The sequence below is a fragment of the Chiloscyllium punctatum genome, chromosome 16 (assembly GCF_047496795.1).
Source record: "Chiloscyllium punctatum isolate Juve2018m chromosome 16, sChiPun1.3, whole genome shotgun sequence".
NCBI classification, from domain to species: Eukaryota; Metazoa; Chordata; class Chondrichthyes; order Orectolobiformes; family Hemiscylliidae; genus Chiloscyllium; species Chiloscyllium punctatum.
Window position 1 is genome coordinate 69444201 of NC_092754.1, and position 20547 is coordinate 69464747.

Here is a 20547-nt window from a genome sequence, read left to right on the forward strand (position 1 = left end):
CAATAATCTCATCCCTGACCGATTGTATCACAAAATGTATAAAAGTCTCTTGACGTGTGCTCCGGGTCGAGAGAAGTCTCACAGATGACACTGTGCTGTTGGTGTCTTTTTCTCCCCGGAGCCCCGGTATTTCCTTGTGCAATAAACTCTGTCATTGAACCCCAATTCTGATTCCGAGCCTGGTGCTTTTCCCCACAACAGGGGAGAGAGAATGGGGAGGGGGGGGAGAGAGTATGTGGGAGGGGAGAGAGAATGGGGGTGTGGGAGAGAGAATGGGGAGGGGAGAGAGAATGGAGGGAAGGGGAGAGAATGGTGGAGGGGAGAGAGAATGGGGGAGAGGGGAGAGAGAATGGGGGAGGTGAGAGAGACTGAGGGGAGAGAGACTGGGGGGAAGGGAAGAGAGAATGGGGAGGGGAAAGAGAATGGGGAGGGGAGAGAGAATGGGGGGTGAGAGAGAGAGAATGGGGGAGAGAGAGACTGGGGAGTGAACGGACATGGCACAAAGCGTGTGGTGAGAGAGAATAGTGGGAGGCAGATGGTGGGGAGAGAATAGATGGAGGGGACAGAGGACGTGGAAAGAAATGACAGGGATGCAGAGGGTTGCATGAGAGAGAATGGATAGTGTGTTCAGAGGAAAGAGAGAGAATGGACAAGAAGCTGGGGCTGGAGAGAGAATGGACAGGGGGTGCTGTCGTTGGCGGGGGCAATGGACAATGAGCACTGAGGGTGGCGGGCAGAATAGACGAGGTGCTGTGAGGGTGGGGAGAATGGATGGGGGCGCTGTGAGTGGCAGGGAGAATGGATAGAGGGTGCTGGAGTGGCGGGGGTGAATGGACAGGGGGCACTTGGGGTGGCGGGGGATAATAGATAGAGGGCGCTTGAATGGCGGTGGAGAATGGATAGTTGGTGCTGTGGGTGGCAGGGGAGAAATGGACAGGAAGCGCTGTGTGTGGCCAAGATTAAAAGGGTTAATGACAGTCAACACTTATCAGATTGTTCCTGGAACAGAAAAACTTGCACTGAAGGGTCCCAGAAGAGGGGTGTTTCATATGTATTCCTTCAATTAGTTTTGAAATATTATTGTGTATCTTAAGTGTTAAGGTATACTTGGCATATAGAGAGATGGCTTTGGTTGTTGGAGGTCAGTCATCTCAGTTCCAGGACGTCTCTGCAGGAATTCATAGGGTCGTGTCTTCTTAGGCTCAACCATCTTCATCAGTGACCTTCCTCCATCATAAGGTCAGAGGTGGAGATATTCCCCAATAATTGGACAATGTTCGGCACGATTCACAACTCCTCACAAACTGAAGCAGTTCAGTTTGAAATGCAACAAGATCTTAACAATATCCAATGGGCTCAGGAATGGCAAGTAACATGTATGCCATGCCAATGACAAACAATGACTCATCCCCAAAAGAGATAATCTGACCACTGCCCCGTGATATTCAACAGTGTTACTGTCACTAAACACCCCACTATCAACGTTCTTGGGGTTTACCATTGACCAGAAACTCAACTAGACTAATCACAGACACAATGGCAACAAGAGCAGGCAACAGGTCAGGCATACTGTGACTCCCCAAACCCTGTCCATCTTCTACAAATCACAAGTCAGCAGTGTAATGGAATACTCTCCCACCAGCTTGGATGGGTGCAGCTTCAACAGCATCCAAAAAGCTTGATACCATCCAGGACAAAGTCGCCTGCTTGATTGGCACCATCTCCACATACATCCACTCCCTCTGCCCCACTGTTCAGAAGCAGGAATGTGTACGATCTACAAGATGCAACACAGAAATTCACCAAAGATCCTTAGAAAATGCCTTCCAAACCAACAACCACTTCCATCTAGAAGGACCAAGGCAACAGATGCTTGGGAACACAACCTCTTGCAAGTACCTCTCCAATCCACTCACCATCTTGACTTGGAAACACATTCCTGTTCCTTCAGTATTGCTAGGTCTAAATCCTGGAATTCTCTCCCTCAGGACATTGTGGGTCACCGTACAGCGTGTGGACCACAGCAGTTGAAGAAGGCAGGTCACCACCACCTTCTCAAGGGGAACTAAATGCTGGCCAGCCAGCGATGCCCATGTACCACGAGTAACTTTTAATAAATGATTGAAACGGAGGGTTGGAACCTGCAAACCAAACAAAAATCAACGTTCAGGTGGAACAGACGTCGGGCTTTGATTCGGTCCTTATTTGAGGGCAGATAAAGAGCGATATACTGACACTGAACTGGAATAGAGAGTTAAACACCTGTAGTGTTTCACTCAGTCTATCAATTGAAAATCGATTAAAGATTAGCTCTTGACGTGTTCGTCATTCACACGTAAAAAAGGACGGTTAAGAAGGCATATGGGACTCTTGATTTCATCTCTTTAATGGCTAATGTAATACCCACAGTCCCATGCGATCCAGACTCCGCTCTATTGGCCGTGAGCAGTGTTCATGGTGCGCATGTGTGAGATTGGAATGGGACCCCTCCCCTCGTCGTTCTGATGGACGGGGAGACCAATCTTTGGGAAACCCTCTCGGACCGGAAGGGGCCTGGTCCTCCTGCCAATCAGAACCTCCGCCACTGTCTGAATGCGGAAGGTCGACCATGAGCTTCTGAAGTTGCTGTTGCTCCTCTCTCTCTGAATGAAGATTGAGCTTCAGTCCAGACTGTAACTTCCTTCCTCTGTTTAACATCTGGGAGGACCGTACTCTCTTTTCTCGCCCTCTTTCCCATTTCTTTTCTCATCCTTGGGTTCAGCTGTTGGTTTGTAGGAGCTGAGGGGAAAAAGAAAGTCAATCGAGGTGAAGGGACAGACTCTGGAAAAGGTTGGTCTAGATCTGTGTCTATTAATGTTTGACAGGCTTTGTTTCCTGAGCTTGAGACATTTACTTGTCTGGCAAAGAAGGATGGTGTCTTGATCCATGTTGGGGATGGAAGTGGATTATGCTGTGGGTGACTTGCTCGTAGTAGTCCAATAAGTATTAGATAAGTAATCATGACACACAAACCTTGGGTTATTGACTGTTTATTCGGAGCTCACGGGGAGAGCCAAGTCGACCTCATGGTCACAAGTCACTCTGACGAGAAACAGAGTTGTCTGATTATATAGGTTACAATCATTTAACAGTTAGCAAACTGTTAATTGCAGGAATTTGAGCAAACTGAGGCACTTTCCCCAGTCACGTCGTGTCTGGACAGTGTTGGTTAGTAGCTGATAAGTATACAATAGGTCCTTGCAAAGAGAGGATACTCCCATGCAAGGAAAGAATTTGTTTATCAGGTAACAGTACAGCTGCAAGGCCGAGTGTCTCTGTTGAGTCTGGGAATTAAGGGTAGTTGGGACAATGCAGGGAGGAGGAGCTCAGACAGTGGATAGATCAGCCCTGATCGTAATGAATGGTGGAGCAGGCTGGATGGGTCAAATGGCCGACTCCTGCTTCTATTACTATGAAACTATAACCCTGCATTTCCCATGGCTAACCCACCTAACCTGCACATCCCTGGGCACTGTGGCCAATTTAGCATGGCCAATCCAAATCAAGGCCAGTGAGCAGTGTAGTGATGTGGAAAATGAACATCAGAGAACAATAGAAAGGGACAAGGAGAGTAAATATACCAGCAATCAAAACTGGATTCTAAAGATCACAAAAATTGAAATGATACATGGTGAATCTGAATGTTTGCCACATTGTAACAAAAGTAAATGAATTAACTGCACTCATTGAAATGAATAATTATGGTCTGAGACTCCTTACAGACACATGGCTTCAGGATGGCAAGAATTGGATCCTGAATATTGAGGGGGGAGTCAGATGGGAAGCGAGGTCAGGCAGAGGGTTGGCATTGCTAATCAAAGCACTGATCACAGGGTAGTCTGGTGTCAGCTCGGATTTCAGGGCCTGATTTCTCTGTCCTCTGATCTCCCTGTTCCCACAGAGTAAGATGTCGGTCTATCCTCACCTTTGCTGGACTTCTGCTGAAGCTTTCACGCCTCTTTTACAGCTTCCAGAACAAGAAAACATTCAGTCAATCGAAAGCGAACCTACAGTCTCAGCCTGTCACCATTCCAGATACAGAGTGTAGTCACAGCAGGGAATCAAACAAGAAAAATGAAACAAAATCAGAAATAAATAAATGCCTAATGTTTGTTCATTAGGAAGTAAACCAGAAATAGGGCTGTCCCAGGATTCTGATAGTGCCATACTTGAGGAATTCTCTCTCCCTTCGATGTAACTATTAGTACTGTTGGAGCAAAGTAACTCGTGTGTCAAATCGTTTAAAGTAAAGTAGTCAGGAGAGGAGACCTTGAGCAATCAACTAGCTTTATTCGTTGCCATTGGGGAATACCTCTTAGTTCAAAATAAAGTCTGACATAATCCAATAAAATACAGAATGTTACAAGTTTTATGTAAAACACAAGCCCCACTCTCCATTAATTATGCAACTGAGGGGCAGTCGTAAGGTTCACATACATTGTCCAGACCTACATTTCTTCATGTCTACAAAACTGAATGTTATCTTATACTGCAGGTTCAGCTAGGCTCTAATTACCGATAAGGGACAGAGAGAACCAATCCATCATTCTATGAAGCAGCACAGTCTAATGGCCTGAGGAGCAGAGACAGCCTGCAGCTGCAAGGTCAGGCTATCAAAACAGAATTCCTTAGCCAGGGCTCAGACAGCATTCTGTTAACAGGCTACATTTTACTGCAAACATTGCTTTGTGACAATATGGCTTCCATGCAGTTTTGTGTCAGGGGTAGCTAGCTTTTCTGTTTTTATATTTAAAATGCACCCGATTCCCACCAGTAACTGCAACAGGTACAAGTACAGCACATGCAATATTCCTCATTGCAGCTTCAAGCCGGTTTTGCATCCTCTGTTCTTCCTTCACTTTGGCTCCAGCACATTCAGCTTCCTTCCCTCATTCCCAGCCCCCCGCCCTAATGTTCCAAGCTGACCCGCAAAAGTTCGGTTTGTCCCTCCATTCTTTCCCAGTTGTCTTGTGTGGGTTTTGAAAACTTTCCCAATCCTCTGATTATAGGAGTTGAATTTATGTTGTAGCTGCACCAGACATTGGTTAGGCCACTTTTGGGATGTTGTGTGCAGTTCTGGTATCTCTGCTAGAGGAAGGATGTTGTGAAACTTGAAAGAGTTCGGAAAAGATTGACAAGGATGTTGTCAGGGTTTGAGCTGAACAGGCTGGGGCTGTTTTCTCTCGAGCACCAGAGGCTGAGGGGTGACCCTACAAACATTTATAAAATCAGGAGGGGCATGGAGAGGGTAAATAGACAAGATCTTTTCCCTAGATGGGTCGTAGTGTCAGGGTGAGGGTGAGATTTAAAAGGGGCAACTCCTCCATTCAGAGGGTGGTGCGTGCAAGGAATGAGCTGCCAGAGGAAGTGGTGGTAGCTGGTACAATTACAGCATTTAAAAGGTACCCAGCTGGTGTAATGGAAAATTAACATTTATTGTGAAATCTATAAAAGCATAGGGTAACAAAGAAGTCAGGGCCTGACTTTGCAGACAGGCAGAAAAAAAATGTCAAGTTAAACCGACCTAACAGCAGACTTACAAGGCCAGTAAACTACCATATCAAGAGTCAAGGAATGAGAAAAACAACTCCATACATGAAAAGGACCTCCAATGTTCCAGGCTCCTGGTCTTGAGCTGTTGATAAGGAGAAGTGAATCCAGCCAGGACTGACACAGTTAAGGCGAGTGTTGTAGAGCAAGGAGACCTTGGACTGTAGTTCCTTGAAATTGGAGTCGCAGGTAGGCAGGATAGTGAAGAAGGCGTTTGGTATGCTGGCCTTTATTGGTCAGAGCAGAGAGTACAGGAGTTGGGAGGTTAAGTTGTGGATGTGCAGGGCATTGGTCAGGCCACTTTTGGGAATACTGTGTTCAGTTCTGGTCTCCCTGCTGTAGGAAACACGTGTGATACTTCGAAAGATTGACAAGGCTGTTGCCAGATTTTGAGGGTTTGAGCTACATGGAGAGGCTGAATAGGCTGGGAATATTTACCCTGGAGCATCGGAGGCTGCATGGTGATTTTATAGACGTTTGTGAGGGGCATGGATAGGGTGAGTACTTAAAGTCGTTTCCCCAGGGTAGGGGAGTCCAAAACTAGAGGGCATCCATTTGAGGTGAGAGGGGAATGATTTGAAAGGGACCTGAGGGGCAACCTTTTCACACAGAGGGTGGTGCATGTATAGACCAAACTACCAGAGGAAGTGGTGGAGACTGGTAGAATTACAACTTTTAAAAGGCATCGAGATGTTAGTCTGTTCTCAGCTCTGCTGGATTTCTATAAATTCGGTGTCTTTTGATCTTATTCTCCACAACCACCTGATGAAGGATCAGCGCTCCAAAAGCGAGTGCTTCCAAATAACCCATTGAACACTCACTCGGTGTTGTGTGATTTTTAAGTATGTCCAGGTATGGTTGGATTGACTGTGCTCAATTACATAGTGCCCAGGGATGTGCAGGTTAGGTGCATTAATCAGGGGATAAATGTTGAGCAATAGGGGTAAGGGAATGAGTGTGGGTGGGTTACCTTTGGAGGGTCAATGTGGAGTCTTTGTGCCAAGTGGCCTGCTCCCACACTCTGGGGATTCTCACAATCTCATTTTTTTTTTGCTTCCCAAAATCAGACCTGCTCACCTCTCCGCAGGATCCCAATGTTGTGAAATATATTAACTTTCAGGTGGAGTTATCCAAAATTCAGAGAGATGTCAGTCTTGATGTTTTTGCTCATCTGCCCCTGTAAGATCCTGAATCAGCACCTTCAGGAGAATTAGTTAGAATGGAGTGAGAACAGAGGGGGAGAGAGAGTGGGATGGTGCCTTCAATTTTGTGGAATAACAAAAGAAAAGAATATTCCACAGACAGTAGAATTCCTTGTTCAGGTTTTCTACCCTGCACTGACAGTGATGACCTTTGTAATCTCTTTTTACAGAGTATTTGAAGATCTGAAGATGGAAGTTTCAATATCAACACATGAAGTGCTTATGCCCAAAACATCGACTCTCCTGCTCCTCCGATGCTGCCTGACCTGCTGTGCTTTTCCAGCACTGCACTTTTCGACTCTGACTCTCCAGCATCTGCTGTCCTCACTTTGACGTCAGTGTCTGACAGTCACTGCAAGGATGCCTGCCTTGAAGAAGTTTTCCTCCTCTCTCTCTACAAGAATCTCAGGGAGTCCCTCTCCCACTGCAACTCCCAGGTCATTTCCTCTGCCCTGAAGCTCTTCAACCATGTCGTGAAACAGACTCGCTACCACAGCCTCCTTGACCTATCACCTTCATCCCCTCCCCCACTCACCCATTGTATTCTATGCTACTTTCTCCCCACCCCCACCCTCCTCTAGCTTATCTCTACACGCTTCAGGCTGACTGCCTTTATTCCTGATGAAGGGCTTTTGCCCGAAACGTCGATTTCGAAGCTACTTGGATGCTGCCCTAACTGCTGTGCTCTTCCAGCACCACTAATCCAGAATCTGGTTTCCAGCATCTGCAGTCATTGTTTTTACCTCGTCACTCAATCCATCAGGAACACAATGATTTTTGACTATGATTCTGTGAGAAGGAGCAAAGCCTTTTGGTTCCTGTTTGAGCACGTTTTCAGCATCAGTGGGACTGGATGAGAGACCCTACCGTTGCAGTGCACTGAGTGTGGGGCCTGGGAAGAGGAATTTACGGCGGGGAGGGGCTCCACACGCGTTGGTGTGTGGCTGAAGCTTTGGCCATGGAGAAACCTGAGGAATCCCGCCCCGTGGAGAAACCGTGGAAGTGTGGCGACTGTGGGACTGGCTTTCGTGCCCCGTCTGTCCCGGAGACTCATCGGCGCAGTCACACCGGGGAGAGGCCATTCCCCTGCACCGACTGCGGGAAGGCCTTCAGACATTCCTCCAACCTCCAGACCCACCGGCGGGTCCACACCGGGGAGAGGCCGTTCCCGTGCAACGAGTGCGGGAAGGCCTTCAGCAATTCCTCTAACCTGCTGAGGCACCAGCGGGTCCACACGGGGGAGAGGCCCTTCAGCTGCCCCGAGTGCGGGAAGGCCTTCACCTGCTCCTCCTACCTGCGGAGCCACCAGCGAGTTCATGTACCATCGCAGGGCGATTGAAGGAATGACGGCCGAGTACCATTTATTGACTGGACTATCAACCCAGTTCCAGGGATCCCGGGTTCAATTCCCACCACGACAGATGGTGGAATTGAAATTTGGTCAGAAATCTGGAGTTCAGAATCTAACGGTGAAACCATTGTCGGTGGGGTGGGGGTGGAAGAAAACCCCCACCCTGATTCACTCCGTTCTTTTTTAGGGAAAGAAACTGTCGTTGTGGGAGAGGATTCACTCAACCGTCCCAGCTGCATCCTTTACCCGGTCTGGCCTACACGTGACTCCAGACCCACAGCAGTATGATTGACTCTACACTGCCCATCCAACTTACTTGGAAACAGGGATACGTTGAAAATGCTGAGTGAGGCAGTACTTTCTCCGGGTTAAGGCTGTACCAAGGATCCAATTACAAAGGGTCAACTGGGTAATGACCAATAATGAAGAAAGTGAGGGGTTGGAGGGGGTGTGTGCTCTTTGGTGAAGCTGTATCAAAGTTGGGTCGCAATAAAGATTACCTGCCGAGCTCAGGCCAGCTCAGACTCTCATTGAGAGCTTTGAACTGCAACAGGTTTTTGTTTTAAAACTGCTCATTTCTTACAGGTGAAAGTGAGAACTGCTGATGCTGGAGATCAGAGTCGAGCTTAGAGTGGTGCTGGCAAAGCACAGCAGGTCAGGCAGCATCCGAAGAGCAGGAAAATCGACATTTTTTGGGCAACGTTGATTTTCCTGCTCCTCGGATGCTGCCTGACCTGTTGTGCTGATTTCTGACAGCCTCCTGTACTATGTTTCCAATGTTATGTATCGGTTGCAGCAGTGAATGAGTAGCCAGTATTGTTAGAAATTGTGAATTTTTCAGGAGTGCAGGTACTCCATCATCCCATTGTCATTGTACAGTTTCCTGGCAGCACTGGGAGGTGTGGGCTGTGTCCATTGGAAACGATATGGAGGTGCTGGTGTTGGACTGGGGTGGAGAAAGTTACAAATCACACAACACCAGGTTATAGTCCAACAGGTTTATTTGTAAGCACGAGCTTTCGGAGCGGTGCCCCTTCATCAGGTAGCTGTGGAGCAAGGTCATAAGACACAGAATTTATAGCAAAAGATCACAGTGTCATGCAACAGACAGGACATATTAAACAAATCTAGATTGCAGATTAATCTTTCATCTTTTAGTATGGGCTGCAGGTTTCAGTTCATTAATATGTAAATCCCAGAACTACTTTTAATTCACCTTCTCGAGATGATGTAAGGTTTTATAAAAATAGGTGACGTTGCAGCTCAGATACTGCACAAAAGTGTCTGAATCCCAATCTTGAATCAGACTGGTTCTCCGAACCAAAGTAGGAATTCATAAAATATTACATGGATTGACTGTCTGCAGTTTGTATGATTTTGAGCAAAATTGAATATATCTGCAAATATAATTCTGCAAATGGAAATTCACCCCATTGACTTATGTGTGATTGTATCTGCACGAGTGTGTGTGTGTGTGAGATGGTGTATAAGCCTGTGAGATGGTGTGAGTGTTAGGGTGTGTGTGTGTCTGAGAGAGCGAGAGATAAAGGAAAGGGGTTGCATTTTGCTAAAAGAAGGAAGGGCAGGACTTGTACCATTAATGGTAGGGCCCTGCATCGTCATGTAGAACAGATTCATGGGGGGGGGGGGGGGGCGTTGAGGGGTTCAGGTACATAAAGTTAAAAATCTCTCAACACCAGGTTATTGTCCAACTGGTTTATTTGGAAACACAAGCTTTTGGAGCACTGCTCCTTCATGGGATGTTTGTGGAACAGGATCATAAGACACAACCACCTGATGAAGGAGCAGTACTCCAAAAGCTAATGCTTGCAAATGAGCCTGTTGGAGTATCAGCTGGTGTGGTGTGAATTTTAACTTCATCCACCCCAGTCCAACACCGGCATCTCCAAGTCGGGGACATAGTTCTTTGGAAGTTGCATCATTGGTAGACAGGGTGGTGAAAGAGGCATTTAGCACACTTTCCTTCATTGTTCACACCGTTCAGTGCAGGAGTTGGGACATCACGTTGAGGTTGGACAGGATATTGGTTGAGACCATGTGTAGAGTACTGAGTACACTTCTGGTCGCCCTATCGACGACCACAAGTTGTCGGGTGACCTTATTTCGATTTATAAAGTAATGGGGCGTGTAGGAAAGGTAAATATCACAGGGGGGGAAAAATGATGCATCTCCCCTTTTTAACTTCTCTTGACATTCAGACACTTCAATCCTGTCAGTTACAGCCTCATCGCCAGAGAGCAGACTGCGCGTGCTCCTCACTGCACACAAGGCACACGTCTCGCGACTTTCTTTTGGTGGACCAATCGGAAGCCTTGGAGGACCGGAAGGTGACTGGTCCTCCTGCCAATCAGAGCCTTCCTATTGTCTGAATGCGGAAGTTGGAACACGAGCTTCGAGAGCTGCTGCTGCTCTGTCTCTGAATGAAGATTGAGTTTGCTCCAGACTGCAACCTCTTTACTCTGTCAACCATCTGTGAGTAGGGCACTCTCTTCCCAACTCCTTTTCCTGTTTTTCCCCCCCATTCTTGGATTCAGTCTTTGACTTCCATTTCCTTTCGGTTGCTGCAAGTGAATGCACGGCGTGGACCGATTCGGGAAAAGGTTTTCATAAACAGAGAGTGGTTCATGTATGGGATGAATGTCCAGAGGTAGTGGTGGATGCACTACCCCCAACAACCCTCTGAAGAGCAACCCTCCCAGACCCACTCCCCAACATTTACCCCTTCACCTGACCCTACACGCAATTTAGCGTGGCCAATTCACCTAACCTGCACATCTTTGGAGTGTGGGAGGAAACCAGAGCACCCGGAGGAAACCCACACAGACAGTTGCCCGAGGCAGGAATTGAACTTGGGTCTCTGGCGCTGTGACGCAGCAGTGCTACTCACTGTGCCACCTAGGACAGATGAGGAGGAACTGCTTTTCCTAGAGAATAGTCAATCTATGGAATTCTCTGCCCAAGGAAGCAGTAGAGGCATCTTCATTAAGTATATTCAAGACACAATGGATGGGTTTTCATGGTCAGGGAGTTAAGGGTAGTTGGGATAATGCAGGGAGAAAGAGCTGAGCCAATGGATATATCAGCCACAATCAGCTCGGATTTCAGTTTTCCACAGAATAAGATATTGGTCTGTTCTCTGCTCTGCTGGATTTCTGCTGAAGCCTTGACCTCCCCACCCCCCACACCTTCTGGAACACTAAAACATTCAGTCAATCAAGACCCAAGCCACAGTCTCCCAGCCTGTCAACCATCCAGACACAGAGTGTAGTCCTAGCTGGGAATCAAACAAGAAAAACAGAACAAAATTAGAAATAAATAAATGCTCGTGCTTAATGTTTGTTCATGAGGAAGTAAACCAGAAATAGGGCTCTCCCAGGATTCTTATAGTGCCCCTCTTGAGGCACTCTCTCACCCTAACATCTAACTATTCATACCCAGCTATGATTTACAACAATATTTACACCAGCAGAATTAAAGCATCTGTTATCAAGTCGACATAGAGATATACAGCACAAAATAGACTTTTCTCTGTCTCATTCACACACATATACATCCATGGGGGTGAATTTGTATTTGCAGAATTATATTTGCAGAGACATTCTATTTTTCTCAAAAATGCACAATATGCAGGCTGATCCATGTAATGTTTTGTAAATTCCACTTTGGAAATAGAACCAGTCTGACTCAAGATTGTGTTACAGACAGACTCTGACCTCACACCTTTAATGCATTGTCAGAGCTGAGCTGTCACATTTTGTTATAAAACCTTGAGTTATCTCAAGAAGATGTCTTTCAGGAAATTCTGGGATTTACAAATGAATGATACGAGCAGCCCATATCCCTCTAAACCCTTCCCATTCACGTACCCATCCAGCTGCTCTTTAAAAGTTGTATTTGTGCCAGCCTCCACCACTTCCTCTCGCAGCTCATTGCACACACTCACCACCCTCTGTGCGAAAAAGTACAAATCTATGCCTTCCTCATCCCCTGTTTTACCTTTACTGATACCTTTGGGGATCTCTGAACTTGGACAGTAAGGTCCCTTTGTTCCTGAGCACTCTGTAGGGATCTATTATTTATTGCTTACTTCCTTCCCTATTAAGATGAGATGTTGTTCCTCCAATTTGTGGTTTGATTCATTGTGGCAATAGAGGAGGCCAAAGATGGTCATGTCAGAAAGGGGGTGGGAAGGGGAATTGAAATGGGTGGTGACTGGGAACTCTGGTCGGCTCTGTGGACCTGGATATGATGCTCAGTGAACCATTTCCCAGGTTTGTGCTCACTCTCCCCGATATAGAGAAGACCACAACTGGCAAACACATGGCAAATGCAGTACCACAATATGAAGTTATAGCCTTTGTTTTGGGAAAAAAAGTAGAAAGGAAGTGCATTGTTTAAATGGAGATGTAATTGGATGTGGAGAAAGTGAGAACTGCAGATGCTGGAGATCAGGGTCAAAAAGTGTGGTACTGGAAGAGCACGGTAGGTTAGGCAGCGTCCGAGGAGCAGGACAGTTGACTTTTTGGGCACGAGCCCTTCATCAGGAATGATGTGTGGATAGACAAAGGAGCCTCAGCGTCCTCCTACACCAGTCACTGCCAGTTGTCAGACAGGTGCAGCAAACAATCAGCAAGGCAAGTGGTGTATTAGCAAGAGGAATTGAGTTCAGAAGTGGGGAGGTCTTCCTGCAGTTAGGGGGTCATTGAATATATTCAAGGCTGAGTTCATCTGATTTTTGAAGAACAAAGAAGTGGATGTTTGTGGGGGAAGGCAAGAGCATGGTTTCAAGACCAGTACAGAACAGTTCCAGAGTCAAACAGCACAGAAACAGACCCTTAAGTCCAACTAGTCAGAGAGATATACAGCATGGAAAGAGACCCTTCGGTCCAACCCGTCCATGCCGACCAGATATCCCATCCCAGTCTAGTCCCATCTGCCAGCATCTGGCCCATATCCCTCCAAACCCTTCCCATTCATATACCCGTCCAGATGGCTTTTAAATCTTGTAATTGTACCAGCCTCCACCACTTCCTCCTGCAGCTCATTCCATACATGTCCTACCCTCTGTGTGAAAAGGTTGCCCCTCAGATCTCTTTTGTTTCTTTCTCACCCTAAACCTATGCCCTCTTGTTCTGAGATGTCAGTCTTGACGTTTTTGCTTTTTCTGCCCTTGTAAGATCCTGAATCAGCACTTTCAGGAGAATTAGTTAGAGCGGAGTGAGAACAGAGTGGGGGGGGGGAGGGGAGAGAGTGGGATGGTGCTTTCAATTTTGTAGAATAACAAAAGAAAAGAAAATTCTACAAAGTAGAATTGCTTGTTTAGAGTTTCTACCCTGGGACTGACAGTGGTGACTTTTGTAATCTATTTTTACAGCGTATTTGAAGATCTGATGGCAGAAGTTTCTCAATCAACAGATGAGAAACATTGGCCCTCCTGCTCCTCAGATGCTGTCTGACATCCCCATGCTTTTCCAGTGCCACATTTTTCGACTGACTCTCCAGCATTTGCGGTCCTCACTTCAACATCAATGTCTGACAGTCACTCAGTCCACCAGGACCGCAACGATTTACGACTGTGATTTCTGTGAGAGGGATCAAAGCTTTTTGGTTCCTGACTGAGTATGTTTTCACCGTCAGTCTGACCCACTGAGTGTGGAGCCTGAAACAGTTGGACGGCCTGGGAAGAGGAATTCACGGCAGGGAGGGGCTGGAAAAGGGTTTATGTGCAGCTGAAGCTTCGGCCATGGAGAAACCTGAGGAATCCCGCCCCGTGGAGAAACGGTGGAAGTGTGGCGACTGTGGGAAAGGCTTTCATTTCCCGTCTGCCCTGGAGACTCATCGGCGCAGTCACACCGGGGAGAGGCCATTCCCCTGCACCGACTGCGGGAAGGCCTTCAGACATTCCTCCCACCTGCTGACCCACCAGCGGGACCACACGGGGGAGAGGCCCTTCAGCTGTCCCGATTGTGGGAAGGCCTTCATGTTTTTCTCTGCCCTGTTGGCCCACCGGCGAATCCACACGGGGGAGAGGCCGTTCAGCTGCTCTGAGTGTGGGAAGGGCTTCAACTATTCCTCCGACCTGCTGAGGCACCAACGGGTTCACTCAGGGGCGAGGCCCTTCAGCTGCCCCGAGTGCGGGAAGGCCTTCAGCAATTACTCCAACCTCCAGACCCACCAGCGAGTGCACACGGGGGAGAGACCCTTCAGCTGCCCCGAGTGTGGGAAGGCCTTTACCCAGGTCTCCACCCTGCTGAGACACCAGCGGATCCACACGGGGGAGAGGCCATTCACCTGCTCTCAGTGCGGGAAGGGCTTCACCCGCTCCTTCCATCTGCAGAAGCACCAGCGAGTTCACGTGCCATCGCAGGGGAATTGAAGGAGTGACGGCCGAGTGCCATTATCGATTGGACTATCAACCCGGTTCCGGGGAGTCCTGGGTTTGAATCCCACTGTGGCAGATGGTGGAATTGGTATTTGGTCAGAAATGTGGAGTTCGGAATCTAACCATGAGACCGTTTCAGGGAGGGGGTGGTGCAGGGGAGAAAGCCCCCATCTGATTCCCTCTCTCCCTTGTTAGGGAAGGGAACCACCATTGTGGGAAAGGATTCACTCAGTCGTTCCAGCTGCATCCTTTACCCGGTCTGGCCTACACCTGACTCCAGACCCACAGCAGTCTGGTTGACTGTACACTGCCCCTTCCTGGCAAATGAGCGGGGAGAAACTTACTTGGAGACAGGGTATGGGTTAAAATTGCTGAGTGAGGCAATACTTCCTCCGGGTTACGGCTGTACCAAGGATCCAATTACAAAGGGACAACTTGGTGCTGACCAATAGTAAAGACAGTGGGGTGTGTGTGGGCTTTGATCTTGAACTGTTTAAAAAGCTGCTACTTTGTCGATGCCTTTTTGCTGGGGGAATCTGAAGCTGTAACAAAGTCGGGTCACAATAAAGGTTACCTGAACTTACCGCCGGGCTCAGACTCTCATTGAAAGCTTTGAGCTCCGAGAGGTTTTTTGTTTTAAAGCTGCTCCTGTCTTTCAGCCTCTGCAGAGTTTCCAATGTCGTGTATCAGATGGAGCAGTGAATGAGTAGCTTGTATCATTAGAAATTGTACATCTTTCAGGTACTGCGTTGTTTCATCAGCATTGTCAAGTTTCCTGGCAGCACCAGGAGGTGGGGGCTGTGTTCAGTCGAAATGATATGGAGGGGTTGGTATTAGACTGGGGTGATAAAGTTTAAAAAAAATCACAATACCAGGTTATTGTTCAACAGGTTTATTTGGAAGCACTAGCTTTCTGAGTGCTGCTCCTTTATCGGGTAGCTGTGGAGCAGACACAGAACGTATATCAAAAGATCATACAACTGATAGAATATATTGAACAAGCCTAGATTGCTGTTAAGCCTTTCATCTCTTAGAATGGGTGCAGGTTTTGGTTCATTAATGTGTCACTGCCAGAACATCTTTTAAGTCACCTTCTTGAGATGACTTAAGGTTTTATGAAAAAGATAACATCTCAGCTCAGACCATGCATTAAAGGTGTGAGGTCAGAGTCTGTCTGTACCCCAACCTTGAATCAGACTGGTTCTATTTCCAAAGGAGGAATTCATAAAATATTACATGGATTGACTGCCTGGACATTGTGTGCTTTTTGACCAAAATTGAATGTATCTGCAAATATAATTCTGCCAATACAAATTCACCCCACAAAGAATTGTGTGTGCGTGCATGTGAGTTTGTGCGTGAGAGTGTGTACATGTTGGTAAAGTGTGAGTTTGATGGTGTATAAGCCTGTGAGAGTATTGAGGGGAGGAGGAATGTGTGTGTGTGTGTCGGAGCATATGTGTGAGAGGTATTAATACAAGCAAGGGGTTGCATTTTGCTAAAACAAGGAAGGGCAGCACTTGTCCAGATAATGATAGGGCCCTGGGTCATGTTACAGAACAGACAGACATGGGGGGGTGGTGTTCAGGTACATGGTTCTTTGGAAGTTGCATCACAGGTAGCCAGGGCAGTTAAGAAGGCATTTAGCAGCATAGCATTCATTGTTCACACCATTGAGTATCGGGGATGGGACATCATGTTGAGGTTGTACAGGATGTTGGTGAGGCCACTTGCAGAGGACTGAGTACAGTTCTGGTGGCCCTGTAATAGGAAGAATACTATCAGAGAGGGTTTAATAAAGATTTACCAGGATGTTGTAAGGACTGGAGGGTTTGAGTTATAAGGAGAGAGGCTGGGACTTTATTCACTGGAGCACAAGAATGTAGTTTAAATGCAGAGCTTTTCTAAGAAAAATGTCAGTCTGACTCAACATTGGGACACAGACAGAATTCACACCGATTGTCTCTACTTATAAATAGAGCAACGTCTCTTTGAAATGTAGATTCATTTGGATATAACTGTGTGATTTTACATATGAAGATATCCCTTTGAATGTGCTCACATCCCTTTGAAATATAATCTTGTCCATTTAAACCTCTTTATTTGCAGATTCGTGCACTTTGTGTCTTTCACTGTGTCTTACATTTGCACACACACACACACCATGGGTGCTGGGGGAAAAATAAGCACTACCGTAGTGAGGGGGGGGGGTTAAGAAAAAAAATAATAAGCAATGGATTCCAGCATAAAAAAATGCAGATATGACGCCGTTCCGTTCGATGTCGGAATATCTGTTTAAATTGAGCCGTGAGCTTTCCCAATGTAGACAGGGCTCCTCGAAACGTGGCAGTGTCCCCGCCCCCCGCAGCTGCAGAGTGAGACAGGAGAGTTTGTTTTTGTGAATGAACAGTTGGAGCGCGAGGTGGCTGTGACTTGGTGACGGTGAGGCTCCCCGGGCCCCGCCCATCCCCACCCTGACCCCGCCCATCCCCACCCTGACCCCGCCCATCCCCTCACCCCGGTCCCCGCCCATCCCCCTCCCCCGGCCCCGCCCATCCCCCACGTGCAGACGTCACGCGGGGGTGAAGGCGGTTGGGAGGAGAAGTCGCTCGAGCGAGGAAGCGGCGGGAGGGCGGCCGTTAGGAAAATCCAGATATCCTGAATTAATCTAGTCCCCTTTGCCAGCGCTATATCCCTCTAAACCCTTCCTATTCATATACCCATCCAGATACCTTTTAAAGGCTGTAATTATACCAGCCTCCTCCACTTCCTCTGGCAGCTCATTCCATACCTGCACCACCCTCCACATGGAAACGTTGCCCCTTCAGGAACCTTTTATATCTTTGTGGCCTCACCCTAAACCTATTCCCTCTAGTTGTGAGTCTCACCCCCAACACTGAGGAAAAGGCTTAAAAACATTGCCAAATATCGAGCCACATTGGGGGGGGAATTATGGCTCTGCCCTTTTTGTTCTCCGATAGGTATTTGGAAACTTAAAATCTGTCAATACCATCAGCATTGCTACAGAGCACGTTGTGTACACTCCTCAGTGTCAACAAGCAGGGCACGTGTTTGCCAATGTCACCAAAACATTGGGCATGTTCCTCGCTGTCGGCAGAAAAGTTGCGAAACCTACTTTTGATGGACGAATAAGGAGCACTGGAGGACCAGGGGGAGACTTGTCCTTCTGCCATTCGGAGCTCCCCTATTGGTGAATGTGGAAGTTGGAGCATGAGCTTCTTAAGGTCCTGCTCCTCCTCTCTCTGAATGAAGATTGAGCTTCACCTCAGACTGCAACTTCTTTCCTCCATCCAACATGTGAGTACAGCACTCTCTTTTCTCACCCCCTTTTCCATTTACGTTTCATTCTGGGGTTCAAGTGTTGACTTGGAGCAACTGAAAGGAATGGGAGTGAATCCGGCGAGGGGACAGACTCTGGAAAAGTTAGTCCAGGCCTGTGTCTCAATTGGCAAATAGACAGGAGACTGGAAGAGCAAGCCAGGCAGTATCAGGAGGTGGAGAAGTCGAGGTATCTGGTGTAACCCTTGTTCAGGACTGGGGGTGGGTATAGGGAGAACTGTGGAACAAGGGTGTGCTGGGGGCAGGGTATTGAAGTGGGGATAGGTGGAGACAGGTAGAGGGTACAATAGACAATAGGTGCAGGAGTAGGCTGTTATGCCCTTCGAGCCAGCACCACCATTCATTGTGATAATGGCTGATCATCCTCAATCTGTATCCTGTTCCTGCCTTATCATCATAACCTGGTACGACCTGGTTGGTGAATGGGAGGAAGGAATCTAGTTGGCAGGGAAGAGTGGAAGGGGCTGGGAAGTGAGTTGGGGGATGGGATGGGAGATTATTTGAAATTGGAGAACTCTGTGTTGAGTCATCCGGGCTGTTGACTGCTCAGACAAGATGAGATTTTGTTCCTCCAATTTGTGGTTTGGTTTGTTGTGGTAATGGAGGAAGCCAAAGATAGTCATGTCAGAAGGGGAGTGGGAAGGGGCATTAAAATGGGTGGAGACTGGGAAGTCCGCTCAGCCTCTGCGGACCCGGCTGTGATGCTCAGCAAACCGTTCCCCAAGTTTACGCTCGGTTTCCCCGATGTAGAGAAGACCACAATTGACAAAGCACAGCAGGTCAAGCGGCATCTGAGCAGTAGGACAGTCGAAGTTTGGGGCACGAGCCCTTCATCAGGAATGATGCGTGGATGTTCCAAAGGGCATCAGTGTCCTTCTGTGCCAGTTGTCAGACAGGTGCAGCAGGCAATGAGCAAGGCAAGTGGTGTATTAGCAAGAGGAATTGAGTTCAGAAGTAGGGATGTCTTCTTGCAGTTAGGGGGTCATTGAATATATTCAAGGCTGAGTTCATCTGATTTTTATGTGAATGTTTATGGGGAAGGCAAGAAAATGGTTTAAAGACTAGTATAGAACCAAGTTACAGAAACAGACCCTTCAGTCCAACTAGTCCATGCTGACTATGTTCTCAAACTAAACCAGTCCCACCTGCCAGTGTTTTGGCTCATATCCCTCCAAGCCTTTCCTATTCATGAACTTATCCAAATGTCTTTTAAACATCGTTACTGTATCTGCATCCACCACTTCCTCTAGACATTTAGTCCACACGTGAACCACTCTATAAAAAAAAATTGTGCCCTTCAAGTCTTTTTAAAATTTCTTTCTCCTGTCACCATCAAAATTTGCTCCCTAATCTTGAAACCCCAACCCTAGGGGAAGGATACCCGTCGTTCACCTCGTCTCTCTCCTCATGATTTTATAAAGTTTGATAAGGTCACATCTCCTCCTCCTCTGATCCAGTGAAAGTCCCAGCCCATCCACCAAGATGCAGGTAGATCCATATCCAGTCATGATCGGTTCAATGCTGGTCCCAATTCTCTCTCACGGTGTCTAGGACAGCAAGAGACCACAAGACACAGGAGCAGAAATTAGACCAGCAGGTCTGCTCATTCCATTCAATCATGGCTGATATGTTTCTCAGTTACATTCTTCCGCTATAAGCAAAGTGAAAATGGAGGGAGTTAGTGTGGGATGGAGATTTTCGGTTTCCAGGGAATAAGAGAGGAAAGAGTTCACTATAAATTAGAATTTATGGGATCGGCTGATGAGCCGAGGAGTGTCAGTTGGAGTTTAATTTAGAGAAATCAGAGGTTTGTATTTTGGTCAAGCAATCCAGGCAGGACTGACACAGTTAAGGGGAGTTTTGCAGAATAAAGAGACCTTGGGAGTGCTGGAGTCTCAGGTGAACAGAGTAGTGAAGGCAGCGTTTGGTTTGCTTTCCTTCATTGCTAATAGCATTGAGTATAGAAGTTGTGAGATCATGTTATACACACTTCCCACTCGAACGTGTTATCTACCTGCTTAACTGTTTTTAGTGAATATAATCCACACCTCCCGCTGCTGCCATAACATGGTTTGTTTGGAAGCCCTAGATTTCAGAGTGATTAGATTTATTTTAGATTTTATTACTTACAGTGTGGAAACAGGCCCTTCAGCCCAAACCAGCCCTTCGAAGAGCTACCCTCCCAGACTCATTCCCCAACGTTTACCCCTTCACCTAACACTACAGGCAAATTAGCGTGGCCACTTCACCTAACCTGCACATCTTTGGACTGTGGGAGGAAACCCACGCAGACACGGGGAGAATGTGCAAACTCCACACTGACAGTTGCCCGAGGTGGGAATTGAACCCGGATCTCTGGCACTCTGAAGTGCTGCTGCTGCTTCAGGTGGTTGTGGACAATAAGATCATGATTAGACTATTTATAGCCAACGGAGTCCAGTTCATGGAGATGTGATACATTAAACAATTTAGATTAAATCTTCCATCTTTTAGAATGGAGTTCTGTTCTTTGGTATGTTAATCCCAGAACCTGTTTTCAGTAACTTTCTCAAGAACGTAATTTAAATGCATAGCTTTTCTATCAAAAATGTCAGGCTGACTCGACATTGGGACCAAGACAGAATTCACACCTATTGGTGGGT

General features: G+C 47.2%; 2 protein-coding genes across 2 annotated transcripts in view; one reads left to right on the forward strand and one right to left on the reverse strand.

Moving 5' to 3' along the window:
- The window catches only part of LOC140487203 (uncharacterized), a 57671-nt gene that overhangs the window by 24397 nt on the left and 12727 nt on the right, over window positions 1–20547 (reverse strand). The window contains 1 exon segment of the mRNA XM_072586855.1: window positions 20084–20092. Within this exon segment, the coding sequence (XP_072442956.1) occupies window positions 20084–20092 (9 nt within the window).
- The window catches only part of LOC140487205 (uncharacterized), a 49170-nt gene continuing 31171 nt past the window's right edge, over window positions 2549–20547 (forward strand). Inside the window, exons 1-3 of the mRNA XM_072586858.1 lie at window positions 2549–2829; window positions 6962–8050; window positions 13956–14512. Of these exons, the coding sequence (XP_072442959.1) occupies window positions 7750–8050; window positions 13956–14512 (858 nt within the window). The 5' untranslated portion in view covers window positions 2549–2829; window positions 6962–7749. The remainder of the gene's footprint in view (window positions 2830–6961; window positions 8051–13955; window positions 14513–20547) is intronic.